Below are 25,284 nucleotides of genomic sequence, written 5' to 3' on the forward strand. Positions count from 1 at the left end.
TCATGCCTCCCAGAAAAATCACTTTTCATATGCAGGTGGCTGCAATAAGGATGAGGCCAGGAGCAGCATTCCTTCTCATGCTTCACACACAACTTGTGTCCTTCCTCCTCTGCTGCCGCAGAAAGGCTGAAAGACCCTACTGAAGTTAGAATAATACTCTGCAAGTTCCACATGTGAGGATTCCTTCCAGAGTCTGGCACGTGTGATCCATGCAAACATGGTGATCTTGGCCCTGAGTGAGACTCTTGTGAGCATGCTCTGTGAAGATGCACTATATACTGGGGAGGGCTGAGTAGGGCAGCATGCAGTTAGCATGCAGTTACTGTTAGCAAAGAAGTTGCTTTTCTTTGCAGTGGATGAACGGGGAGAAGCTGGAAGAAAATGTGATGTGCAAACTCGGTGCCAGAGGCGGTAAGCTCTGGTTTATCACATTCAGGTGAATGTGCTTAACTTGGATAATTTCTGTGAATGCAGACTGTTTAGTTCAGAAAGAATGTAGTTGTCTGACTCTCTTTTTTTGCCAGCTTTTGGTTTTCAAAGTTAATTTTGAGTTCAGTGTGAGATCAGAGCAGGTCAACTAGCTTTTTCCCCCTATTAAAATACTTGGGAGTAGATCTATAAACTGTTCGTGATTTGACTAAACCAATGAGGTTTTTTACAACAGGGTCATGGAGAGAAGCGCAGCTCCCAACCATGTACTGTTGCTTTCCAGCTTCTGAGGGTAAGGAGAGGGGCCAGACTAGGTTTTCAGCCTAATAAAGAGCCGCTGTGTTGGGTCCCGTTCACAGTGTGTGCTCTAATTCACAGCAAAGGCTCGTCTGAGTGGGAGAGGAGAGTACTAACTGGTACAGCCAAGATCTAAATCTGGTAAATTGGTACAGCTGCTTTTCTCTTGCACTGTTGGGCCTGCAGAACCTGTCTGTAAGGGCGGGGGAGCAGTATTCTGCCTTCTTTACTGGATTGAAGCAGCCTGTGTGACGACCGTTTCCAATAACAAACTGTTTATTTTGATTTTGTAATTGATTGAAAGCAAAAGATCTGTGTTCTAGGGTAGGTCACTGAAATGCCGGAGTGCAAAGAGATTGGATGTTTGTGTAAGGGGAGACATGTTAACACAGGCACAGGGAAGGGTCTCTAAATAGTATGCAGGGATAATATTGTGAGCCTCCCCAAGTACAATGTACAAAACAGACCCAAGCAAGAAATCATAGACTGTACAGCAAAAACTGTTCGAACTTAGTCCTTTTTTTAACGTAACATTAACAAGACTCTTTGTAAATTGTTTTCCTTTCTGTGTATAAAATCCTGGCAGTTTCTTGTTTTTTACATGTTCATTCTGTGTAATTTTGAGATGTTACTGAGATTCTGGACATAATGTGCTTTTTTTCTGTACAGATGAAATGGGAGAATTTAATAAAAAATGAGTCTGCAGGTTTTTACTTGTTTGATCTTTGTTGATTGTGAATTAAAAGAGATTCACCCACAGCTTTTCCAGAGTGGAGCTTTCTGAAGCTGAGCCTGATGGTTTGATTTCTTTTAATTGTTTTACTGACTATCCAACAGAGTTCCATACCAAACAACTACCAAGAGAGACGAAACAGAATTTGGCCACTTATTTTTAAAAATTCTAACCGGACTGCCCTAGGCCAGATTTCAAGTGGTATCCTAGAGATGAAAGGCTTCCTAGCCCATTACTAATCTCCTGCCTGTTACACTTCAGGGGATTCTCTTTAAAGACTGCTGATTTTTTTTACAGATATTTTCAAAGTGCTCCTCCCAATAGATCAAATGCATGCCCGTTTGATTCCCCTATTTCAACTCCACTATCTGTGCTTACAAGAAAACTAATCAGCTCCTCAGTTAGTTTAAGAGTGGACTATGCACATCATCCCCAAACCCTCCACCCTCTGCTGGTATCCAAAAATTGCTACAGCTCTGAATGCCATAAGTGATGACTTAATTGCGCATTGAAGGGCCATAGAAAGCCACATGCTGTGAGCACACACTTAAGCTGAGTTTGGTTTGGGGATGTTATGCTCATGCGAACCTCACCAAGTGCAGCATGTCTCAATGGAACCAATCATAGAATATCAGGGTGGGAAGGGACCTCAGGAGGTCATCTAGTCCAACCCCCTGCTCAAAGCAGGACCAATCCCCAATTAAATCATCCCAGCCAGGGCTTTGTCAAGCCTGACCTTAAAAACTTCTAAGGAAGGAGATTCCCCCACCTCCCTAGGTAATGCATTCCAGTGTTTCACCACCCTCCTGGTCAAAAAGTTTTTCCTAATATCCAACCTAAACCTCCCCCACTGCAACTTGAGACCATTACTCCTTGTTCTGTCATCTGCTACCACTGAGAATAGTCTAGAGCCATCCTTTTTGGAACCCCCTTTCAGGTAGTTGAAAGCAGCTATCAAATCCCCCCTCATTCTTCTCTTCTGTAGACTAAACATTCTCAGTTCCCTCAGCCTCTCCTCATAAGTCATGTGTTCCAGTCCCCTCATCATTTTTGTTGCCCTCCGCTGGACTCTCTCCAATTTATCCACATCCTTCTTGTAGTGTGGGGCCCAAAACTGGACAAACTACTCCAGATGAGGCCTCACCAATGTTGAATAGAGGGGGAACGATCACATCCCTTGATCTGCTGACAATGCCCCTACTTATACATCCCAAAATGTCATTGGCCTTCTTGGCAACAAGAACACACTGTTGACTCATATCCAGCTTCTCGTCCACTGTAACCCCTAGGTCCTTTTCTGCAGAACTGCTGCCGAGCCATTCGGTCCCTAGTCTGTAGCGGTGCATTGGATTCTTCCATCCTAAGTGCAGGACTCTGCACTTGTCCTTGTTGAACCTCATCAGATTTCTTTTGGCCCAATCCTCCAATTTGTCTAGGTCCCTCTGCATCCTATCCCTACCCTCCAGCATATCTACCACTCCTCCCACTTCAGTGTCATCTGCAAACTTGCTGAGAGTGCAATCCAAAGCATCCTCCATTTATGAAGATATTGAACAAAACCGGCCCCAGGACTGACCCTTGGGGCACTCCGCTAGATACCGACTGCCAACTAGACATGGAGCCATTGATCACTACCCATTGAGCCCGACAATCTAGCCAACTTTCTATCCACCTTATAGTCCATTCATCCAGCCCATACTTCTTTAACTTGCTGGCAAGAATACTGTGGGAGACCGTGTCAAAAGCTTTGCTAAAATCAAGGAACAACACGTCCACCGCTTTCCCTTCATCCACAGAACCAGTTATCTCATCATAGAAGGCAAATAGATTAGTCAGGCATGACTTGCCCTTGGTGAATCCATGCTGACTGTTCCTGATCACTTTCCTCTCCTCTGTGCTTCAGAATTGATTCTTTGAGGAACTGCTCCATGATTTTTCCAGGGACTGAGGTGAGGCTGACTGGCCTGTAGTTCCCCAGATAACGCCTTCTTCCCTTTTTGAAAGATGGGCACTACATTAGCCTTTTTCCAGTCTTCCAGGACCACCCCCGATTGCCATGAGTTTTCAAAGATAATGACCAATGGCTCTGCAATCACATCTGCCAACTCCTTTAGCACTCTCGGATGCAACGCATCTGGCCCCATGGACTTGTGCACATCCTGCTTTTCTAAATAGTCCCGAACCACTTCTTTCTCCACAGAGGGCTGGTCACCTCCTCCCCATGCTTGCTACCCAGTGCAGTAGTCTGGGAGCTGACCTTGTTCCTGAAGACAGAGGCAAAAAAAGCATTGAGTACATTAGCTTTTTCCACATCCTCTGTCACTGGGTTGCCTCCTTCATTCAGTGAGGGGCCCACACTTTCCTTGACTTTCTTCTTGTTGCTAACGTACCTGAAGAAACCCTTCTTGTTACTCTTAATCTCTCTTGCTAGCTGCAACTCCAGGTGTGATTTGGCCTTCCTGATTTCACTCCTGCATGCCCGAGCAATATTTTTATACTCCTCCCTGGTCATTTATCCAATTTTCCACTTCTTGTAAGCTTCTTTTCTGTGTTTAAGATCAGCAAGGATTTCACCATTAAGCCAAGCTGGTCGCCTGCCATATTTACTATTCTTTCGACACATCGGGATGGTTTGTCCCTGTAACCTCAATAAGGATTCTTTAAAATACAGCCAGCTCTCCTGGACTCCTTTCCCCCTCATGTTATTCTCCCAGGGGATCTTGCCCATCAATTCCCTGAGGGAGTCAAAGTCTGCTTTTCTGAAGTCCAGGGTCCGTATTCTGCTGCTTTCCTTTCTTCCTTGTGTCAGGATCCTGAACTCGACCATCTCATGGTCAGTGCCTCCCAGGTTCCCATCCACTTTTGCTTCCCCTACTAATTCTTCCCGGTTTGTGAGCAGCAGGTCAAGAAGAGCTCTGGCCCTAGTTGGTTCCTCCAGCACTTGCACCAGGAAATTGTCCCCTACATTTTCCAAAAATTTCCTGGATTGTCTGTGCACCACTGTATTGCTCTCCCAGCAGATATCAGGGTGATTGAAGTCTCCCATGAGAACCAGGGCCTGCGATCTAGTAACTTCTGCGAGTTGCCGGAAGAAAGCCTCGTCCACCTCATTCCCCTGGTCCGGTGGTCTATAGTAGACTCCCACCACGACATCACCCTTGTTGCTCACACTTCCTAACTTAATCCCGAGACTCTCAGGTTTTTCTGCAGTTTCATACTTGAGCTCTGAGCAGTCATACTGCTCTCTTACATACAGTGCAACTCCCCCACCTTTTCTGCCCTGCCTGTCCTTCCTGAACAGCTTATATCCATCCATGACAGTACTCCAGTCATGTGAGTTATCCCACCAAGTCTCTGTTATTCCAATCACATCATAATTCCCTGACTGTGCCAGGACTTCCAGTTCTCCCTGCTTGTTTCCCAGGTTTCGTGCATTTGTGTATAGGCACTTGAGATAACCCGCTGATCGCTCCTCTTTCTCAGTATGAGGCAGGAGCCCTCCCCTCTCACGCGCTCCTGCTCGTGCTTCCTCCTGGTATCCCACTTCCCCACTTACTTCAGGGCTTTGGTCTCCTTCCCCTGGTGAACCTAGTTTAAAGCCCTCCTCACTAGGTTAGCCAGCCAGCTTGCGAAGATGCTCTTCCCTCTCTTTGTTAGGTGGAGTCCATCTCTTCCTAGCACTCCTCCTTCTTGGAACACCATCCCATGGTCAAAGAATCCAAAGCCTTTTCTTCGACACCACCTGCGTAGCCATTCGTTGACTTCCACAATTCGACAGTCTCTACCCAGGCCTTCTCCTTCCACGGGGAGGATGGACGAGAACACCACTTGCGCCTCAAACTCCTTTATACTTCTTCCCAGAGCCACCTAGTCTGCAGTGATCCGCTCAAGGTCATTCTTGGCAGTATCATTGGTGCCCACGTGGAGAAGCAGGAAGGGGTAGTGATCCAATGGCTTGATGAGTCTCGGCAGTCTCTCCGTCACATCGTGAATCTTAGCTCCTGGCAAGCAGCAGACTTCTCAGTTTTCCTGGTCGGGGCGGCAGATAGATGACTCAGTCCCACTGAGGAGAGAGTCCCTGACCACCACCACCCGCCTCCTTCTCTTGGTAAACTGGAATATGTAACTTTTTGTGGCTAAATAGAGTTAATTTATACAGACCCAAGCTATAAACAAGGGGAGGAGCAGGTTTGCTAAAACTGATAGTTCGGAAAAGTGTTGGTTGTCAACTCAAGGCATATCAGGCAGTCCGTGTTCTCCTATGATATGAGTCCCAGCACGTTTGAACTGGCAGTCAGTGCACTAAGTAGGGAAGCCAAATTCCCAGACCAATTCGTCTGTTACATTCCAGTGAACCAAATGAGAATGCAGGACACTGGCTGTTCATGCTGCGTGTGTGCTATACACTATGTATACAGCCTGGGAGTACTGACACTCGCCCCACAGATTTCTGTCTCCTAGTTCTCCAGCAGTATGTCTGGACATTTTTCGGTTTGTTAGCCCCTTTTTCTTTTCTCTTGATGCTGCAAAAACATCCATGAGGATCCTGTCTACCCTCTTGAGAGTCAGACACTGAACTGTAGTCCCGGTAACTTAACAGATTTGGGCATTTTTAAATGGCTATTTTAAAATAAGTTCTAAACCAAAAAGCCTCCTGTGTAATACTGTGCTGTTCTGACTCTCTTGAAGTGTTGAAGCCAAGGGTGTGATAGGAGTGGGATTGACAGCCCTGGAAGCTGAAGCCATCTGTCCATAGCACAGGTGAAACACAGGAAGGAGCAGGGCAAGTTAGTTCTGAAACTCTAGTCTGTTCCCCAAAGGCTAAATTCTGCACTTGTGCAGTTCCCATCCAAGGGCAGAATTCTAACCATCAACTCTGAAATCCCAAATACTAACATGATTTACTAAAACAAAGTATACTAATATAAATAAGCAGTGCACACTGAATTACTAGGGGGCTGATCCCGTGTCCTGATTGAAATTAATGGCTTTATCTGCACGCATAAAGACTAGATGAGTAATGAGTGCCTACTCAGGGACTGCTATCTTAGAGAGAGTCATTTAAAATCAATTCCTTCAAACTTGCCACCTCTCTGCCATAAATCACTCCTTAGAAGCCACGCAGGATGAGACAGACTGCATGGTCTCAGCCATTAGGAACCCCAACTGTCTGCAAAACCCTTGAAGGAGCAATGTTACTGTCTACGCTACACTGCAGGTTCTTTCTCTCATGGCGAGTAGCAAATCACCATGGGGAGTCTCCACAATACAAGCACTTGTCTGAATGAGGCAAGAAAAGCAGAGACTGAACTAGATGCTTCTACTCCTTGTGAGGGGTGGATTCTAAAGGGGAAGGAGGAGAAGTGGGAAGCTGTGGAGGAAAAACTCATTTGGGAAGCTTTTAAGGGGGCACAGGATCAGCCCCTGGCCCCTTCATGGGGAGAGCAGGGGGAGGCCCACTAGGCTCTCCTGATCCAGACCTGAATCTGGCTCCCTCAGGAAAAATGGGAACACCAGATGCGAGCTGCAGGGAATCCTCTCCTTTCTCGTACTGCCCAGAGTGTCCTGTCCAAAGCTGGATTCTTAGCACAGGAACTCTGAGGCAAGTCACTGCCAGCTGGCTTGGGCCCACACCACCTAGCAGCCAGCTGGGTGGGGAACCCAGCTTGCCTGGCCATTCCGAACATGATGGAGGAAGCCCTGCAGTCCACCTCAAACACAAGTGAGCCTGACTCTACCTGCTCAGGTTTGGTGTCTGAGGCCTGAAGACTGAGCCATAGGCTGGCAGAGCTTGTTTTACCAGCAGAGCTATGTCTGTTAGGGGTGTGATTATTATTTTGTAACCAACAGTTTTGCTGGGAACAGCCCTAGTGCAGATGCAGTTTTACTCCTCTAGCTCCATGTTTCTCAAATGCGGCCACCAGGGGCTTTTCATATGGCCACAGATCACCTGGGTGGTGACTGGGATGAGGGGGAAGTATCAGTCCCGCTCCCTTCCTTCCTCTTGCTTCTGCATGTGCTACCCTGCACCTCCTCTGGAGACAGGTGGGGCACAGCACTGAAGGAGCAAGGTGAGTTCCTGACCTACTGTAGGGTGCACTGTGGGGCTCAGGCTTCCACGCCGGGGTGGTTGGGCAGCGGGCTCAGGTGGCAGGACTTGGGGAGCATGGCTGCGCAGACCAGGGCTCCAGCTATGGGGCTTCGGGCACCAACTCCTGGCTCCAGCTGCGATGTTTCAGGTACTGACCCCCAGCTCTGACCGCACAGCCCCAGCCTGCGGCCAGGCCCTTGGGGCTTCAGGCTCCAACACGTGGCCACGCGGAAGCAGGCTCTGATCCCTGGCTCTGGCTGTGCAATGCTAACCCCTGGCCACAAGTTCCAACCCTAGCCACTGACCCAAGACACTAACCCTGAACACCAACCCCTTGCCCTGGCTGTGTGGCATTGGGTGCCACCCTGAGCTTCCGCAGGTACTGGTCCTGGGCACCAATCCCCAGCAGTGGCCGCTGACCCCTGGCACCGGCCTCAGCTGTGGATCCCTGGCCCTGGCTGCTGACTACAGGCTTTGGCCCTGGCTGCCAAACCCAGACTCCAGCGGGCACCAGCCCCTGGTGCAGATCCCTGGTGATGGGTTCCGACCCCTTGCTGTATGGTTGTGGGCTCCAACCCTGAGCCACCGACCCCTAGCTTCAGCCATGCTGCAGTGACTGCTGGTACCAGGTGCCAGCACCCCAGGCCTGGCTGTGGGTGCTGACCCAGGCTCCGGGGCGTGCTGGCCCCGGGTGCCAATCCCCAGCCTTGGCCATGCAGCAGTAGGTGCTGGCCCTTGATGTCAAGCCACAGTTCCCGGCTCCTGCTGAGCAGCACCTGCCCCAGGCTCTAGGTGCGGGCACTGATTTCCAGCCACACAACTACCAACCCCTGGCTCTGGTCGCTGAACTCACTATCCACGCACATCGCTCCTCGTCCCTGCTACCTGCCCCAGCCCTGCATCCAGCCCCCCATTGCCACTGGCCCCCACTGATTTCCCCTCCAACCCCACTATCCAGGGCTTAATTTGTCCTGGGGCTTGCTGGGAAAAGTTATATTAGCAAACAAGCAAATATCCCTTTTCACAGCATTATTTTTATTATTGAGCATGCAAAAAAAAACAAACAAATAAACCTTCATAACTAAATTACAACGGTTTGGATGTCTATATGTGCATATTTATTTTTCCTAAAGCTGTTAAAAGTATTTTAGGAAAGTGTTGGTGCAGCCACTGAAAAATTTGTTGTGAGAACCCCTGTTCTAGCTCATTTCACTTCCCTGCACCAGAATCAGAAGTAACAATAAGCACTTTTATACTGATAAACCTACGCCCCTGCTAGGGGTGGTTTTGCTGCTGGCCTAGTTAAAGCAGCAAAGCTTCCAGAGTGAGGTTCGTGCTGTCATCCTCCCCAAGGAGCAGGAAGAGGCAGGGGAGAGAGCCCGGAAGGGCAGTCGGTGCAGTACAAAATCTCTTCAGCCTGACTGGTTCTTCACTGCCTGTGTCTTCACCCAGTCAGCAAGGAATTCTGGGCCATGGCTGAAGAACTTTCTCTTTGTTGTTTGGGTGACACGGAAAGATTTCTCCTATTCTCTCTGCTTAAAACCAGCACTTAAGCTTAAATATGTGTGCTGCTTATTAGATGCAAACAAGTTTAGAACAAGATCAAAGACCACACGCCTGTATAAAGGAATCATTCAGATTCCTGGGGGTTCTTGTTCTGAGGAAAAGGTGCTATGAAGAATCCGTCACCACGGAAGGACCCTGGGTGGGTTTGAAGGACTGTTCGCCTGCCTGACTCTTTACTGTGGTTGGGGTGTGCTCTCCAGTAAGCGTGCTGCTAATAAATGTTCTCTCTGACATTTTTACCTTAAGAATAAATGTGCTTGCTTAGAAAGAGCTGTGTGGTAGTTTAACTGTGCCAATTTCGTTCTTTATATCCTTCGAGAGGGCAAAGAAGGCCTGCTTAGGCAGCCTAACTTGCTGGGAAATACAGTGTCGGGCGAGAACTGTGCAGCCTGGAAATACTCTGCTCAGGAGGGAGAGAGACGCGCGTCTCTGCCCAAGAGAGGTGAGGGCTGGAGAGCTGGAAGGCTGAGAGTGGGTGGAGAAGAAGTGTCTGGGAGTGTTACCAGATTTGCCTGTTACTTTGGGGTTCGCTCATTTACTAGGGTTACTCTTCTGGGGGGGGGGGTCCTGCTTGTGTCATTTGTGTTCTCATATGGAGTTCTGCTTCTCCCTTCTGCAAGTCCCCTCCCAATGGAGTTCCTGCAGGACCTAGGTTCCCCAGGGCTGGGTTCCTCCAGCCCAGAGTCAGACGAACACACACGCACATTAACAGAGCGCGTCTGAGAGGACGGAGTTAATCAGCACTCCCAAGCTGACCCCTTAGATGCCCCTGGGCTCAGCAGACTGAGTCGAGCAGCACTTCCAAGCTGCCACCTTCAGATATCCCAGCACACAGGGCAGGGTATCATAAAGATACTTGTAAACACCCATCTGAGGTAAAATTTTTGGTATTAATGTTACCTCCTGCACTCCAAACTCCTTGGCCCCAGCTTCTAGCCCCCTCCTACACCACAAACCCCTCATCTCTGGCCCCACCTGGAGCCTGCACCCGCAGTCCTCACCCCCCCTGCACTCCAACATCCTGCACCCTGGACCACCCCAGAGCCCTCACCCCTCTCCCACACTGCTGCCCAGTGAAAGTGAGTGATGGTGAGGGGAGAGCGAGGGACAGAGGGAGGGGGGATGGAGCAAGCAGGGGTGGGGCCTCAAACAAGGGCAGGGGCAATGGTGTTCCGTTTTGTGCCATTAGAAAGTTGGCAACCCCACGGAGGTGAACTCAGTGCCTCTCTCTACCCTGGATTCTAGCCCAGGGCCCCTGGTAGCAGGTGGCTAAGGTTTGGCTGGGCAGCCCTCTTGCTTCTTCCCTAGGAGGGTCCATCTTCTCAGGGTGGTGGCGGGAGTCTGCCCTGAGGGTGAGCGCCTGCTCCCAGTTCTCGGTGTAACCCGGAAAGAGGAGCCAGCAGCAAGCTGTCCCGCTGCTCGGTTCTCTCCAGGAACTCATGGCGCTCGGCTGTGCTGGTCTCTGGCCAAGGGCCCGTCTGCCACCTCGGTGGCGGCTGGGCGGGGGGTGGTTTCCCCCTCCCCCAAAGAGGGGGGGGCAGAGTGGAGCGGGCTGGGGCTGGGTCGCCCCACTTCCCGCTGCCCCGTGATTGTGGGGTCGGGTCCACTCTGCCATCACTGGGCAGCGGGAAGTGGGGCAACCCGGCCCCAGCCAGCTCCGCTCTGCCGGTGAGTGCTGGGGGGGGGTGTCTCCTCTGCCCCCCAAGTCTGGGGAGGAGATGGAGCAGTGGGGAAGGGGCATGGGATGGGGAAGAGAAGGAGGCAGGGGAGGTGGGGGTGGGGGGAAGCAAGGGTAGGGGGAAAGAGGCAGGGGGGAAGGAAGGGGGTGGGATGGGGAGGAGATGGAGCAGTGGGGAAGGGGCATGGGATGGGGAAGAAAAGGGGGCAGGGAAAGCGGGGGCAGGGCTGGGAGAAAGAGGCAGTGGGGAGGAAGGGGGTGGGGATGGTTGGGGAGGAGATGGAGAGGTAGGGAAGGGGCACGAGAAGGGGGCAGGAGAGGCAGGGGTGGGGGGAAGCAAGGGTAGGGGGGAAGGAAGGGGGTGGGATGGGGAGAGGATGGAGCAGGGGGGAAGGAAGGGGGTGGGATGGGGAGAGGATAGAGCGGTGGGGAAGGGGTACGAGACGGGGAAGAGAAGGGGGTGGGGAAGTGGGGCCAGTCGAAAGAGGCAGTGGGGAAGGCTGGTGAGGAGATGGAAAGGTGGGGAAGGGACATGGGATGGGGAAGAGAAGGGGAAGCTGGAGCCCAGCCTGCGGCATCCCCTTGGCAGAAGCTGGGGCTCCCCTGTTAAGCAGGCCCATTGAACCCTCACCCTGACAAGCCCACCTCCCCTGCATCTGTACCACCCTGAAGTGCCCTCCCAGACACTGTCCCCACTGAGCCCCAAACACCTGCACCTAGACCCCCCCCCCCCACTGAGCCCCAAACACCTTCACCCGGATCCCCTGCATCTGGAACCCCCAAAGAGCTTCTGTGCATCCAGATCCCCCACTGAGCTGCCCGCACCCAGATTGCCCCACAGCGAACTCTCTTACCCCCAGCTGGATCCCGCCCCCCCCCCCCCCGCTAAGTCCCTCTGCACTCGGATCCTGCTGCTGGGCTGAGCCTGCTCACCCACCCCGGTGCGCCTGGCGCAGAGGGGCAGGGCTCCAGGGTGTTTCTGGGGCAGGCCTGGCCCTTTCGCTGTGTCAGGGTCGGGTGCAGCCTCACTGCCCAGTCCCTGTCCCGGGGCGAGGTGGGGAGGCTGCAGGGTGATCTCCCACCTCCATGCAACCAGTGGCCTCTGCTCCTCACTGCCAGGCTGGAGCCTCCACATCGATTTATTGACAAATAAAATTGGCAGAATTTTAAAATGCGCACAGAACGTTTAATTTTTGGTGCAGAGTCCCCCCAGGACGATGGGGCGCTGTGCAGCTGTGATGGGGGGACTGTGAGGAGGGTGGTGGGCAGTGAGGAGGTCTCTGGGTGGGGGGCAAGCGGTGCGGTGCGGTGTGCAGGGTGCTGCACCGTTCTGGTGGGAGGCCACCAGGGGAGGTCTCTGGAGGGATGGCGGGGGGGTAGAGAGACCTGTGGGGGGAGGTCTCTGGAGGGGTGGCGGAGGGGGGCACAGAGACCTGTGGGAGGAGGTCTCTGGAGGGGTGGCGGGGGGCCCAGAGGTCTGTGGGGGAGGGCTCTGGAGGGGTGGCGGGGGGCACAGAGGTCTGTGGGGGAGGTCTCTGGATGGGTGGAGCAGGGGCACAGAGATCTGGGGGGGAGGTCGGTGGAGTGGTGGGCACACAGACCTGTGGGAGGGTCTCTGAAGGGGTGGTGGGTGGGCACAGAGACCTGTGGGGAGGTCCTCTGGAGGGATGGACAGGCACACGGATCTGTGGGGGAGGTCTCTGGAGGGGTGGTGGGGGGGCACGGAGGTCTGTGGGGGGAGGTCTCTGGAGGGGTGGGGGGCGGACACACAGACCTGTGGGGGGAGGTCTCTGGAGGGGGGTCACAGAGGTCTGTGGGGGGAGGTCTCTGGAGGGGGGGCACACAGATCTGTGGGGGGAGGTCTCTGGAGGGGTGGGGGGCGGACACACAGACCTGTGGGGGGAGGTCTCTGGAGGGGGGTCACAGAGGTCTGTGGGGGGAGGTCTCTGGAGGGGGGGCACACAGATCTGTGGGGGGAGGTCTCTGGAGGGGTGGGGGGCGGACACACAGACCTGTGGGGGGAGGTCTCTGGAGGGGGGTCACAGAGGTCTGTGGGGGGAGGTCTCTGGAGGGGGGGCACACAGATCTGTGGGGGGAGGTCTCTGGAGGGGTGGGGGGGGGGCACGGAGGTCTGTGGGGGGAGGTCTCTGGAGGGGTGGGGGGCGGACACACAGACCTGTGGGGGGAGGTCTCTGGAAGTGGGGTGGGGGGGTACAGACACCTGTGGGGGGAGGTCTCTGGGGGGAGGTTGGGGGGCACACCGACCTGTGGGGGGAGGTTTCTGGGGGGTCACAGAGGTCTGTGGGGGGAGGTTAGGGGGCACACAGACCTTTGCGGGAGGTCTCTGGAGGGGGGGGCCACCCCCCAGTGCCTCTTTCCCCCTGCCCCCACTTCGCCCCCCTTTTCTTCCCCATCCCATGCCCCTCCCCCAGTGCCCCATGTCCGCCCCGCCCAGCCCCCCTCTCTCTCCGAGCCCTGCCCCCCTTCCCAGCGGAGCCCGCTGACTGACAGGCCTCCAGCGGGGGCGGGGCCTCAGCTCGCCCCGCCCACAGCGTGGTGGCGCCGCTTGCGTCTCCGGCCCCGGCCCGCCCCCGTCGTGCCTTGAAAGCGGAAGCCCAGGCCCCGCCCGCCGCACTTGCTGGTCTCCAGCAGCAACAAGCCCACGTGGGGCGCGGGAGGGGGAGGGGCTGGAGGAGACGGGGATGGCTCTTGATTGGTCCGCGCGCCGTTGTCGTACTGTGGGCGAGAGCCGTAAAGTGCGGGAGGTCGCGCGCGGGCGAAGCTCGCGGCAGTGGAGGCAACGACCCCCCCTTCCGCGCGCAGAGGTGACCCTGGGCGCCGTGACCCTGGGGCCGGTCGGGGTGGGGCGGCCCCGCCCGCTGCGGCTGGGTCCTGGCCGGGCCGGGGTCAGCGCTGGGGGGCCCGGACGGTCGGGGCGCGGACGGTCGGGGCGCCGGGGCGCGGACGGTCGGGGCGCCGGGGGCCCGGGGCGCGGACGGTCGGGGCGCTGGGGGCCCGGGGCGCGGACGGTCGGGGCGCTGGGGGCCCGGGGCGCCGGGTCGGGGCCCGGGGCGCCGGGGGGCGGGGTCGGCGGCTGACCTCAAGCCGCGAGGGGCGGCAGACGCGCCGCGAGCCGGGGTCAGGCTGGGAAGCGGCCGCGTCCGGTCGGAGCCTGGCTCCCCGCTCTAGGGGAGGCGGCTGCGCAGTGAGCAGCGTAAAGCGCTCCCCTGGGGCGGGCCAGTCGGCGCCCGGCTGCGGACTGGGGCGCGCCGGGGGGGCGGCCGCCGAGCAGGCTCAGCGGGTCACGCCAGGAGCGTCAGTCGAGAGTCCTGCTGCTGCAGACAGAAGAGCGATGTCGCTTTAGGAAGCGTGTTGATGGGTGTCTCGTGTGTGGAAGCTGGGGAGTGGCAGCGCCACTCTTCCTGGCGCTGGTGGGGCCGCCGGCGGGGCCGCTGCTGGGCGCTACGCCAGGAAAGACCGGAACAAGTTGTTGAGAGTCCGGAGGAGAGCAGTAGAAAGAGCGGTTTGGAAAACCTGACCGAAGAGGAAAGGTTGAGAGAGATGGGTATGTTCCATGTAGAGATGCCAAGGAGGGGGAGTGTAGGGAACCTGATAACAGTTTTCAGATTCTTTAGGGGCTGTTATAAAGAGGGTGGTGGCCAATTGATCTCCATGTGCACCAGGTGTAGGACAAGAAGTAATTAGCGTGGTTTGCAGCAAGAGAGATTTAGGTTAGGTATTAGGGAAAAAGTTTTTTTAATTATAAGGATAGTTAAGCATTGGAACAAGTTATCTAGGGAGCTTGTGCAATCTCTCTCATTGGAGGCTTTGAAGAATAAGTTAGACAAACACCTGGCAGGGGTGATCTACATGAATTTAATTCTGCCTCAGCACAGGGAGATGGACTTGGTGACCTCTTCAGGTTCCTTTCAGCTCTACATTTTTGTGATTTCTAGCATGATGCTCATGATTATGAGGTGGTAATAATGGCTGGGGCTTTAAAGAAATCTAAGGTAGGAGCCCAACTCCCATTAAAATTCAAACTCCATTGGAGTCCACTCTTGTCGGACATGTCTAAAATGAGATTGTAAGGCCACGGCTGGGGGACAGGCACCTTGGCCCTGACCCAGTCCTGCCCCAACCAGGAGAGAGGTGCCCCTTGGCCCTGACCCGGCTTGGCCTTGACCTGCCGGGCTACAGGCACCCCTCCCCCAGGAGCTGGACCTGCTGTGGCCAGGGGACAGGTGCCCCTCCCCTGGCTCAGCTAGGCCTGGACCTGGCACGGCTGGGGAAGAGGTGTCTCTCCCCCCCAAGTCCAGGTGGTGCTGCTGCTGCTGGGGGGGAGTCCTCTCTCCCCACTGGAGCCCCGCTGGAGCCCTCACCCTCTCGCACTCCAATTCTCTGCCTCAGCCCTAAGCCCCCACCCCCACTCCAAACTCCTTGGCCCCACCCCACCACATGAATTTTGTTATGTGCACCAATCTGGAGGTAATATGTCACACATCACTTCCATATTGATGTACATAACAAAATTCATTTTGCACGTGGGTGGGGAAAATTAGAGGGAACACTAGTTGGGGGTAAACTGAAGAAAGGGAGAAATGTTATAACTGGTGAGCTCCAGTGTGTGAATCATAGCAGTGGGACTAGACCGTGTATCAAGCTGAGCAATGCTAACTGTACAGCAAGGAGCCTTCAGCAGCATCCGTGATCAAACTAGCATCATTATGAAGCAACTGTATAGCCTCAAGTCAAAGCTGTCTGGATTCTAGTTCGTGCAGGCTGTGCCTCTCCATTCAAATAAAGGACAAACGTATCACTCATTCTTAAACTCCACATTTTGCCAATTAATTTCAGAAGCCAGTTAAAAATTCTCTATAGTCCTTCATGGACTCAACTTTCTCTATTTCATTCCCTGCACCCTCCACTCAGTTCACATTTCAGAGTAGCAGCTGTGTTAGTCTGTATTCACAAAAAGAAAAGGAGGACTTGTGGCACCTTAGAGACTAACCAGTTTATTTGAGCATAAGCGTTCTTGAGCTACAGCTCACTTCATCGGATGCATAAAAGTGTATCACTTCAAAAGGTTTTCTCCCCCCACCCCACTCTCCTGTTGGTAATAGCTTATCTAAAGTGAAGGAGGACTTGTGGCACCTTAGAGACTAACCAATTTATTAGAGCATAAGCTTTCGTGAGCTATAGTGATCACTCTCCTTACAATGTGTTTGATAATCAAGGTGGGCCATTTCCAGCACAAGTCCAGGGTTTAACAAGAACGTCTGAGGAGCAGGGTGGGGGAAGGGGGTAGGAAAAAACAAGGGGAAATATGAAAGCTCATGCTCAAATAAATTGGTTAGTCTCTAAGGTGCCACAAGTCCTCCTTTTCAGTTCACATTGGCATCTTCTCTGTCTCATCACATGATCTTGCCACTGTTGGTGCAAGAGCCTTTTCTCTGCAGCTCTTGTCACCTGGAACAGACGTCCTGGGTATATGTAAAAACTTTATCTTGTTTTCTTCCTCATTACTGGGCTAAGCCAGATTTAGAAGAGAGAAACTCTGGGCCTCATCAGTCTCCTGATCTGTCTAGTTCCTTTCAGTAGTAAGGCTGTTCTTTGAGAACTCTCAAAGTCTGCACAGGCTCTTTTCCTGCTTACTCAATCATCAGCATTTAAAGATCCCAAGTTGTCAGTATAGAGGCTTTCAGATACCTTATTGCACATCATGTATTACATTGTCCCAGTCGCTACGCTCCTCCTCCCTACCCCTGAGTTCCCAAGAACAGCTTTGTGCACATGTTTTCTGATAAGTGGTAATAATAATCTGTTGCTTTTTCCTTCCCTAGAAGAAGTGGCAGTGAGCTAGCATCTTAACGTGTGTAGGTGGTGTCTCGAGAAAGCTGACTGACACCCGTTGGGATGTTTCTTCGGTTACTGTCAGATGTCCGGTGGTGGACAGCCAGCCCAAGATGGAGAAGCACGTCCAGTTTCCGGCACATGACCACATCTGCGGCAGAGCCTCCCCCCGTTTCCCTGCCAGCTCAGGCACAGGTGGTAATCTGTGGTGGTGGAATCGTGGGCACCTCCATTGCATACCACCTCTCCAAGCTAGGATGGAAGGATATAGTCTTACTGGAACAGGGCAGGTAAGAGTTTGATTTTCTCTTCATTAAAGCATACTGAAACCAAAACCTCAGAACTGTATGGGACTTGCGCACACACAGTATCTTTCTTTGTGTGATCTTTTCATCATCTTACTTTCTCCCAGCATCGGAGCTGGTAACACTGCACATCAGTGATGAAACCTAAGTCAAACCATTGGCTTTGCCCTTTCTTCACAGGCCCCCAGGTAATTGCATATTGTGAGCTCTACCCTACCCAGTGGAACTTTATAGGCCATTCTTCAAAGCCTAAATGCCTCATGTAGGTCAAGAAAAGTAACTACTTTAGTTTTCAAACTATACTTGAGTCTTCTTTCTCTTCCACATTAAACTTTCTCACTGCCATCATGATGATCTTGCTGGCCTCCCAATTTATTTAAGATCTCTCACTCCAACTTCTGAACAAACTCCAACATAAACAAAGGAACTGCTCCTTTGTTTGTCTACACAGGGATAAAAAAATCTCTGGCTAGCCCGGGTCAGCTGATTCGGGCAGTAGGGCTGAAAAATTGCAGAGTCGGTATTCAGGCTTGGGCTGTGGAACCCTGTGAGGGTGGACAGTCTCAGAGCTTGGGTTCCATCCCAAGCCCCAACGTCTACACAGCAATTTTTAGTCCTGCAACCTGAGCCCTGTGAGCTCAAGTCAGCTGACCCGGGCCAACTGCAGCCATACTTTTATCCCTCTGTAGACATATCCTGAGTTTATGATCCTTCACTATATTAAATTCCTAGTCTTTTTGCCAAACCTTTAGCAATCTGTACTTAAGGCAGAGACTAGGGTGGGGTCTAGATGAAGAATTGTTGAGTTGGGAGAGGGCAATGTTAAATTTATTTCTTTGTGTATGTAAGGGAGGCTAGGGTGTAGACTCAGGCCTGCCTGCACAAATTTGCACCATTTTAGCTAAACCTGTGCAAACCTTTGTGTGGATGCTATAAGCCATTTCTAACTGCATCTAGGATTGCCCACACAGGGACTTATCTAAACAAGTAGATCTGTGCAGACAAACCCATAATATCCTCAATCCTGTAATAGCTTTAGCCCATAGCTTTATGCATGTGAATAGTCCCACTGAGGTCAGCCTGCTCTCATGAGTAAAGTTACATAAACATCATCATAGGACTGGAAGGGACCTTGAGAGGTCATTTAGTCCAGTCCCCTGCATTCATGGCAGGACTAAGTATTATCTACATACACATTAAGTGTTTGTAGAATAAAGCCCTGAGTTCATTCTGTCTGTGCTCCCTGCTAAGTGGAGGAACCTAGACTTGCTAGGGTTACTGATGGGCAGGTTAAGCCCTTGAGAAATTTTAACATAAAACAATTTTACAGTTTCATTTCAGTTGATTTTGTGCCTGCAAGGCCCAGCTTTTCTGTGAATTTTCATTACTGTGGTAGTTTTGCATCAAAACACATGGAATTCCACCCTCCCCAGTTTGTGCTTGTGTTTAATGCAAAATTTAATCTTCATACGAATTAAATGTTGAGGGTCTTTATCATAATGAGGCCATCTGAATGAAAATAGGTCTATGTGACACTCAAATGATCCTGCAAAATAAAGGAAAGAAACCCTGAAAATTTTGCATGTTCTTCATAAATTGGACCTTCAGCTTTCGGTCATTGATAAGAAGCTACTGCTAGGGCTTGTTACACTACCAAGTTTTGTTGACAAAACTTATGTCGACGCCCAAAGGTTGGCACAACAAAAATCGCCAAAGGGTGTTCACACTTGCTCCCTCTGTTGACAGATCATGTCTGCATAGGGGACACCATCATTGACAAGGTGAGCAATGCACCGTGGGTATGTATCCCACAGTGCAGTGTTGTGGAAAGGAAGAGCTGATCCCTGCGCATCTTGGGATTCTGAGTTCTCCCACAGCCCCCTCAGCTGCCGAGAGCAACATTTGAGGAATGGCAAAGCAGCACAGCAGTCTGTCCCCTTCCCACTGCAGCAGCTGTCTGCCTGCTGCTGTGTTCCTAGTGCAGGGCAGAACAGGAGCATTCCAATGATTTGCTCTTAAACAGAGCAGCTTCCCAGAGCTTTGAAAGAGGAGGGGCACATGCCTGCAGGGCACCAGAGATCAAAACACTGAGCAGAGCAATCAGGGCAGGCATTGTAGGATACTGGCCAAAGCCAGTTCTATTGACAAAACAATCAGCAGTGTCTACACTGGCTCTTTGCGGACAATAAACGGAGGGAAAAAGACAAGTCTCTCATGGGGGTGGAAGTTTTTTGTCTCCAAACTGGGTGTTTTTCGTGACAAAAATCCCATTGTAGTGTGTATGCCTTTTGGTGACAAAACAGAGCAGTTTTTGGTGACAAAACTTGGTAATTTAGACAAGGCCCTAGACTTCTTTCAGTCCTTAAACATCTATTCAATCCTTAAATTACTTGATTCACAGAGAGTGAATCAAGTAATCTTGTCTGAGAGCCTTTTTAAACTGAGTGCCCGGTTGAGTCCAGGTGGAAGCTATTTCTGATTGGCTGTTTAGCCTCTACACCAACTTTTTCTAGAACAATTCCCTTCACATGGGAAGCTCCTCCAGTGGGGTTGGCTTTCAGGGCAGTACCCAAGTTGGTGGTCTTGTATAGTTTTGTCATTACATTTCTGATCACAGCAGTGGCTGTGAAGCTAATACTTAGTCCTGCCTTGAGTGCAGGGGTCAGGACTAGATGACCTCTCGAGGTCCCTTCCAGTTCTGATTCTAGCGGTGCGAAGCCCACGGTACTTACCCATTGTGCTGTGTGCACTGCTGGCCTGAGCCCTGAGCAGGTCCTCTGCCTGCCTTCCTTTGCAGGGAGTTAACTTCTTTCCTACTTCCTTTTCAGTGGGCACGTACACTTCATTACAGGTCCCTGGTGAGCTAATTGCGATACAAGCCCAGTCCATGTACATACTGAGAAAAAGCATTGTGTTAGAAAATCCGTTAACTTAGACATTTTAGTTAGCATGACATTAAACATGGTTGTGACATAGGTGACCCGATATTAAGTGCTTTGTCTTATATATACAACTTTTTCCTCCCCCTAAATAGTGCCCTGCTTTTTTACAAATGCTATCTGGTCACCCTGTTTACACAAGAATACCTATGTTTTAAAAATGTCAGCTGGATATTATTTATGAAGATTATAGCATAGACAGGGTCACTGAGGTGTTACTTTTACAGGAGATAGATATGATAGACAATTGTGAGCTCTGCGAAGGCCTGTGCGGCAAAGTGCCAGCTGGTGTAATGGCAGGAAAAATGGGTTAATCGCCCTGGGAATCCTGGCAAAGTGGTGATAGTGTGCTTAGATCTAATTGTCATTTCTTTACATGTTCAGAGAATTTCAAAGGGTAAGATTCTAGTGGCACCACAGCAGTCCCTTGCCCAGTAATATAGATGTACAGTAGTTAGAACATAGAAAAGTATCAGAGCAGCAGCCGTGTTAGTCTGTATTCGCAAACGAAAAGGAGGACTTGTGGCACTTTAGAGATTAACAAATTTATTTGAGCATAAGCTTTCATGAGCTACAGCTCACTTCATCAGATGTAGCTCACGAAAGCTTATGCTCCAATAAATTTGTTAGTCTCTAAGGTGCCACAAGTCCTCCTTTTCTTTTTGCAGATACAGACTAACACGGCTGCTACTCTGAAACCTCAGCAGAATGTTTTTCATGTTGTCAGAATGTCTATTGTCATGAATTCTCATAAATTTCAAAAGGTGAGCTAAAAGTCATTTCAGGAATCACACCTGCCTGAGTCGTCTTGCTGATTTTTATGCTTTTATAGCCATATTTTTGTATTTTAAAGTGTTTCTCTCACTTGTTGCTGTGTGAAAGACCTATACAAATAGGCAGAACTGATTATAGAGGGGAAATAATGAAACTGACACTACAGAGTGCTGTTTAATACGCAATGCAAACAAGTAGGAAAAAAGAAATACTCTTTCTTTAATTTATTAGTCATTTTAGGCATTACTTTTGACAATGGACTCATAAAAAGTGAGAGGTTTTTATCTTCATGGTGCTCCTATAATCGTACTCAAATCATAAAATCTTTCATCTGTAGATCTTATGAACTTTATGTAAATTGGTATCATTATCCCCATTTTACACATGGGGAAACTGACTCAGAGCTAGCCAAGGCCTTTTCTAGGCTAGGATTTGAAGATCCTTCGTATGTTAAGCTACACATTTTAAAAGTATAGTGTAGTCCAGGCAGTGTGTCTTGACTATACTAAACTTTTTAAGAGGTTGTTTGCTAACCCCCAGCCTACATGAGGCCTAATTGACTTTCCCAGGGTCAGACAGTAAGCCAGTGGCAGGGCTGGTATAAGAACCCAGGTCTTCAGATTCACATCATTTTGCCCTATTCACTCCACCATGGTGCCTCATCCATGGTGTTATTTAACGGTTCCCTAGTAGGCTTTGTGTTGACACCTTGCTGGGATGAATGAAGTGAGGGGGCACAGACCATGCTGGGCAACTGCTGCTGACTGTTGATTGGACACTTGGTTTTGGGTGTGTGAACACAGTAGCAGTGCAGCAGTTTGCATGGGATGCTTTTTCTTTTCAAAGAAAGGAAAACATGGACTCAACCCATATTTTTAAACAATAATAACTTGGATTCTGAGGAACACGGCAAACATGGCTAAAAAGTCCCTAAAATGAGGGGGTCCATGCAGTTTTCCCCACAGTTAAAATTTTCCACCTGTCCTCCTGATGAATTTTCCCATAGTATATTTCTTGGAAACAGAGGGCAGTGTTTTTAGCACTCTAAACCTTTTTGTATTCTCTCTTAATTTGGTTCATGTAAAGTTTCATTGTTCACACATTGACAGGATTAGTGGTTGCAGCCTGTGGCCTATTAAGTGCTCCAAAGCACAGAATCATAGAATATCAGGGTTGGAAGGGACCTCAGGAGGTCATTTAGTCCAACCCTCTGCTCAAAGCAGGACCAATCCCCAACTAAATCATCCCAGCTAGGGCTTTAAGTGTGACCGTAAAAACCTCTAAGGAAGGAGATTCCACCACCTCCCATTCCAGTGCTTCATCACCCTCCTAGTGAAAAGGTTTTTCCTAATATCCAATCTAAACCTCCCCCACTACAACTTGAGACCATTACTCCTTGTTCTGTCATCAGCTACCATTGAGAACAGTCTAGAGCCATCCTCTTTGGAACCCCCTTTCAGGTAGTTGAAAGCAGCTATCAAATCCTCCCTCGTTCTTCTCTTCTGCAGACTAAATAATCCCAGCTCCCTCAGCCTCTCCTCATAAGTCATGTGCTTCAGCCCCCTAATCATTTCTGTTGCCCTCCGCTGGACTCTTTCTAATTTTTCCACATCCTTCTTGCAGTGTGGGGCCCAAAACTGGACAGCGTACTCCAGATGAGGCCTCACCAATGCTGAATAGAGGGGAAGGATCATGTCCCTCAATCCTTATACACCCCAAAATGCTGTTAGCCTTCTTGGCAACAAGGGCACACTGTTGACTCATATCCAGCTTCTTGTCCACTGTAACCCCTAGGTCCTTTTCTGCAGAACTGCTGCCTAGCCACTTGGTCCCTAGTCTGTAGCAGTGCATGGGATTCTTCCATCCTAAGTGCAAGACTCTGCACTTGTCTTTGTTAAACCTCATCAGATTTCTGAGCACCGTTATGTAGCTCAGGTTTTGAGCTTAACAAGTGACAGAAATCTGAATTAGCTGTGAAACATGTCTTTGTTGTACCTAGAGGAGATTTAAAGTTGTATTGCCACTGTGATGGGTTGGATCACAGAAACCCCTTTAGGACTGCCATCTGATGTGCCTAGACTACCCCTGAGCCTGTTTTCCCTGCCAGCTTGGGACTTCAGTCCCTTGCCTGGTATGAGCCAGACATGCTTGCCTGTTGCAAACACACATCCAAGTCTGAACCACATTCCCCACAAGCCACAGGCTTAACTGAAAACCGCTTAAGTGCTCTTGTCTACAGCACTCAGATATCCAACTCCCAATGAGGTCCAAACCACAAATCCGTTTTACCCTGTATAAAGTGTATACAGAGTAAACTCATAAATTGTTTGCCCTCTATAACACTGATAGAGATATGCACAGCTGTTTGCCCCCCAGCTATTAATACATACTCTGTGTTAATTAATAAGTAAAAAGTGATTTTATTAAATACAAAAAATAGGATTCAAGTGGTTCCAAGTAATAACAGAACAAAATGAATTACCAAGCAAAATAAAATAAAACACGGAAGTCTAAGCTTAATACAGTAAGAAAGTGATTACAGATGAAATCTCACCCTCAGATGTTTCAATAAGCTTCTTTTACAGACTAATTTCTTTTTAGTGTGGGTCCAGCAATCACTCCCACCCCCATGGTTACTGTCCTTTGTTTCAGTTTCTTTCAGGTATCCTTTGGGGGTGGAGAGGCTACCTCTTGAGCCAGCTGAAGACAAAATGGAGTGGTTTCCCAGGGGTTTATATAGTTTCTCACTTGTGTAGAATCATAGCTCAGCATGGAGTATTGGAATCACATGGGCAAGTCACATGTCCATGCATGACTCAGTGGTCTACAGGCCAAGCTGAAAGCTTAGATATGTACTGGTGTCTGTCAAGGTCCATTGTTAACCAAGTACTTCCATTTACTTGACTAACCCCTTCGAAGTGTGTTGACTGAATCTTCCTTAATGTGCTTTCTACAGCAAACACTTTAAATACAAGCACAGAGCCAACGCTTGTAACTTCAGATATAAAAATGATACATACATACAAATAGGATGAATACATGCAGAAGAACATAACCTTTGCGAAGATATGATACATGGCATATCTAGCATAAAACCTATTCCAGTTATGTCATATTTACACTCATAATCATATTTCTGTAAAGCATTATGGGATGCAACGTCACACCCACAATAAACAATAGATATCTGAAACTCCGTGCATAATCATTTGCTTCTCAACAGTGATTCTTTGTAGGGCCCTGAGGTTATAGAATCATAGAAGATTAGGGTTGGAAGAGACCTCAGTAGGTCATCTAGTCCGACCCCCTGCTCAAGGCAGGACCAACACCAATTAAATCATCCCAGCCAGGGCTTTGTCAAGCCGGACCTTAAAAACTTCTACGGATGGCGTTTCCACCACCTCCCTAGGTAACCCATTCCAGTGCTTCACCACCCTCCTAGTGAAATAATGTTTCCTAATATCCAACCTAGACCTCCCCCACTGCAACTTGAGACCCTTGTTCTGTCATCTGCCACCACTAAGAATGGCCTAGATCCATCCTCTTTGGAACCCCCTTTCAGGTAGTTGAAAGCAGCTATCAAATCCCCCCTCACTCTTCTCTTCTGCAGACTAAACAAGCCCAGTTCCTTCAGCCTCTCCTCATAAGTCATGTGCCCCAGTGCTCTGATCATTTTTGTTGCCCTCCGCTGGACTCTCTCCAATTTTTCCTACCTCTTTCTGTAGTGGGGGCCCCAAAACTGGACGCAGTACTCCAGATATGGCCTCACCAGTGCCAAATAGAGGGGAATAGTCACTTCCCTCAATCTGCTGGCAGTGCTCCTACTAATACAGCCCAATATGCCGTTAGCCTTTTTGGCAACAAGGGCATGCTGCCGACTCATATCCAGCTTGTCATCCGCTGTTATCGCCAGGTCCTTTTCTGCAGAACAGCTGCTTAGCCAGTCAGTCCCCAGCCTGTAGCAGTGCATGGGATTCTTCCATCCTAAGTGCAGGACTCTGCACTTGTCCTTGTTGAACCTCATCAGATTTCTTTTGGCCCAATCCTCCAATTTGTCTAGGGCCCTCTGGACCCTATCTCTACCTTCCAGATTATTCATATCTTTCTGATCATGAATTCCTGTCTCAAAACCAAATGTGTGGGATTATAGGGCTTGAAATGTCTGCAGTAGATGCCCATACCAGATAACTTGTTTTTGTTTTGTTTTTTTGTTTTTTTTAAGCCATCCTCACTAGCACGACATTAGGACTGCAGAGGACAGGAGATAGAATAGTAATCTCAATCTATGGGAAGGCTGTTGGATTAAAGGTAGATATCCTGAGTAAGATAGATGTGCCCACTGCTCTGCCCATTAAACGGCTGGATTTTAGCAGAGGTTTCCAAAAAGTATTCAAAATAGAATGAAAATGTTTTGCTTACTCAGCCGTGCATTTTTTTAACAAGACCATGCTGGTATAGCTGAGTGAATGGAGAGAAAATACAGCAGATGGACATGTAGTTTTACAAGATGTGTACATGACACTGGAGCAGACAATAATTTCCTTGACTAAGGTCCCTCTTCTGCTTGGTGTGTCTCACCAATTGCTTCTATTGGAATCATGAGTCATTTTGAATTAGTT

General features: G+C 50.1%; 1 protein-coding gene across 11 annotated transcripts in view; it reads left to right on the forward strand.

Annotated features, from left to right (window-relative positions):
- Positions 1-13,496: 13,496 nt before the first annotated feature.
- PDPR (pyruvate dehydrogenase phosphatase regulatory subunit) overlaps positions 13,497-25,284 on the forward strand; it is a 114,564-nt gene continuing 102,776 nt past the window's right edge. For 2 of the 11 annotated variants that reach the window (XR_012154441.1, XM_073307101.1), the window contains exons 1-2: positions 13,869-14,359; positions 16,733-16,937. Coding sequence is in view for 7 of the 11 variants with exons in the window: in XM_073307101.1 (XP_073163202.1) it covers positions 14,170-14,359; positions 16,733-16,937 (395 nt within the window). In the remaining 4 variants the exon portion in view is untranslated. Of the gene's footprint in view, positions 13,620-13,684; positions 13,701-13,868; positions 14,360-16,637; positions 16,938-25,284 lie in introns of those variants that run through there. The other 9 variants (XM_073307107.1, XM_073307108.1, XM_073307110.1 and 6 more) reach the window with 9 other exon arrangements.

The sequence above is a fragment of the Lepidochelys kempii genome, chromosome 12 (assembly GCF_965140265.1).
Source record: "Lepidochelys kempii isolate rLepKem1 chromosome 12, rLepKem1.hap2, whole genome shotgun sequence".
Classification (NCBI taxonomy): domain Eukaryota; kingdom Metazoa; phylum Chordata; order Testudines; family Cheloniidae; genus Lepidochelys; species Lepidochelys kempii.